The sequence below is a fragment of the Electrophorus electricus genome, chromosome 24 (assembly GCF_013358815.1).
Source record: "Electrophorus electricus isolate fEleEle1 chromosome 24, fEleEle1.pri, whole genome shotgun sequence".
NCBI classification, from domain to species: domain Eukaryota; kingdom Metazoa; phylum Chordata; class Actinopteri; order Gymnotiformes; family Gymnotidae; genus Electrophorus; species Electrophorus electricus.
In genome coordinates, this window is record NC_049558.1 from 3716052 (window position 1) to 3718421 (window position 2370).

General features: G+C 47.2%; 1 protein-coding gene across 2 annotated transcripts; it reads left to right on the forward strand.

The window, feature by feature from the left end:
* On the forward strand, positions 1–1860 carry her9 (hairy-related 9). Of its 2 annotated transcripts, none has more exons than XM_027014500.2 (4): positions 1–376; positions 581–676; positions 780–867; positions 975–1860. In XM_027014500.2, the coding sequence occupies exons 1-4, from the start codon at positions 269–271 to the stop codon at positions 1556–1558; spliced, it is 876 nt and encodes a 291-aa protein (XP_026870301.2). In that variant the 5' UTR covers positions 1–268; the 3' UTR covers positions 1559–1860. The 2 variants fall into 2 exon arrangements, with proteins under 2 accessions (XP_026870301.2, XP_026870302.2); XM_027014501.2 differs by having other exon boundaries at positions 978–1860.
* The last annotated feature ends 510 nt before the right edge of the window (positions 1861–2370 follow it).

A 2370-nucleotide genomic window follows, 5' to 3' on the forward strand; every position in this document is an offset into this window, starting at 1 on the left:
TGGCAGCGGTAGATTCGATTTGCCCCTCCGCAGCCCTTGCGCCGCGCACGCTCGTGCACTCACATGACAAGGCTCACAGACTGTCAGCGACATAGCCGCGCGGCGGGACCTGCACACTCCCCTGTGATCTTTAAGACCTTGGCGACGCTCCTCGGCTCGGTCACGCTTTAAACAAGAACCTGCTCCTGTCTTCTCGAACTTTTCTAACGGAATATATCACGGTTTTTTTGTTCGTTTTTCCCCATCGGACAAGACTTTGATTTAAATCATGCCAGCCGACACTATGGAGAAGCAGACAGCGTCTCCAATCGCCGGTGCACCCGCAAGCGGATCCCATACTCCGGACAAACCAAAGAATGCCAGCGAGCACAGAAAGGTAGAGAGCGTGCTATTTACATTACAAAATATTGCATTAAATATACATATATATTTAAAGTCACCCTAGAGAGCACATCTCTAGAGACCCGTTGCATACACTAATCGGGTCCAAGCTGCTAAATAGCCCTACTGCATTTTTTTTTCTCGTAGGTAATTATTAGCTTCTCCTGTCAAATAAGTTAATGTTGTTTTTCTTTTGTAGTCTTCAAAGCCTATCATGGAGAAACGCCGGAGAGCCAGAATCAACGAAAGTCTGGGACAACTGAAGACCCTTATTCTTGATGCCCTTAAAAAAGATGTAAGTCTTTAAATGAGTAGTATTGATTTATGATTGATGTTTATCAGTACACGAGACCGGGTTCAAGCATGCACATATTGACAGTCTCGCGTATTGTCCACAGAGTTCCAGACATTCTAAACTGGAGAAAGCTGATATTCTCGAGATGACAGTCAAGCATTTGAGGAACATGCAGCGCGTTCAGATGACCGGTGAGTTTGAAGAGTCCTTGCATTTAGCGATGAAACTTTGCTAAACGTTTTTTTCCCCGACTTGTTTTCTCTTGGGACGTCCTGACAAAGTTTCTCTTTTCTTCTAGCAGCGATGTCAACAGATACAACCGTCCTGAGCAAGTATCGCGCGGGATTCAACGAATGCATGAACGAGGTGACGCGTTTTCTGTCCACCTGCGAAGGGGTGAATACAGAGGTCCGGTCTCGGCTCCTCGGCCACCTGTCCAGCTGCCTGGGGCAGATGATGGCCATGAACTACCCGCAGCCGCCGCCGGCGCAGCAGGCGCACCTGGCGCAGCCCCTACACGTGCAGCTCCCGTCCACCCTGCCGGTCAGCGGCGCCTCGGTCACCTCCAAACTCAGCCCGTCGGAAACGGTCTCGCCAAAGGTCTTCGGAGGGTTCCAGCTGGTGCCCGCCACTGATGGACAGTTCGCGTTTCTTATTCCCAACCCTGCGTTCCCCTCTGCAACCACCCCGGTCATTCCGCTCTACGCTAATGCCGGCGTTCCGGTCGCTGTCAACGCCGGCCCGGTCCATGCCAGCTCGGCTCCTACGGTTGCGTCCCCGGTCCAGGGGATGACCTCTTTCGCCGGCGGGTCACAGGCGGTCAGTCCTGTTGGTGTCAGTGCGGGTGTAGAGAGCAGCGAGCCGGTGTGGCGACCGTGGTAGAAGAACTAGACGTCGCTTTTTTTTTCGTTATGAAGAAATAAATGTTAAGTTCCGTTTTAAGGGACTATGTATTTATCTTTCGATGATTCATGTTGAAATTTATTGGCCGTTTCCAAAATTTGGATTTTGTTTGATGGATATGCTGTATGCTAATATTCAATAGGAGAAACACACAAAGTACTTTTTTTATGAAATAATTTAGTTTTGTACAAAGTTTGTAAAAGATTGTTACATGCCAAAGTGTTGTCATGTTGATTGGATTTTAATGTTTGATGATGAATAAATCTGAAAAACGAAACAAATATGTCGTATTGCATTTTCCTCAGCACAACATCCTTTTAGGAGGCATAACCTGGACGAAAGCTGCACAGTGCGGTTTGTCGAGTGTCCACATGGCAAATTAGCTTTGCTCACCAACAGTCTACGCCAAATTACCTGACTGCTGAAAGTTAGAGGTCCTGTGTGTGCCAAGTTACTTCTAGCATCTACCTTTTACTTTTACAGTGGTATTTTCCAAACTTGCCCACGGGTGCAATGTTTTTTTTTTTTTTAGAGTAACCTACTACAGGCTACTAGGCGAGACGAACATACAAAGAGATGAATCTACAAAGGCAGTCGTGTTTTTTTCTTTTTCTCTCTCTTTCTCAATGAGGTAATTAAAAGCCTGAATGGGGTCTCATCCTGTATGCAGCGGGATCTTTAAGAAGTCCTAAACCCTATTCATTGGTCTGGGAAACGCGCTTTCGGGTTAATGTCACTAACAGATTGCCTGGCTGAAAAGAGAATATGGAGGGATCCTCTCCTTCTTTTGT

Excerpts from the sequence above, each read along its gene's own strand:
- her9 (XM_027014500.2), top strand. The coding sequence starts at position 269 with ATGCCAGCCGACACTATGGAGAAGCAGACAGCGTCTCCAATCGCCGGT. Across the intron at positions 377-580 it reads ATGCCAGCGAGCACAGAAAG|TCTTCAAAGCCTATCATGGA; the intron begins GTAGAGAGCGTG and ends TTTCTTTTGTAG. Across the intron at positions 868-974 it reads GCAGCGCGTTCAGATGACCG|CAGCGATGTCAACAGATACA; the intron begins GTGAGTTTGAAG and ends CTTTTCTTCTAG.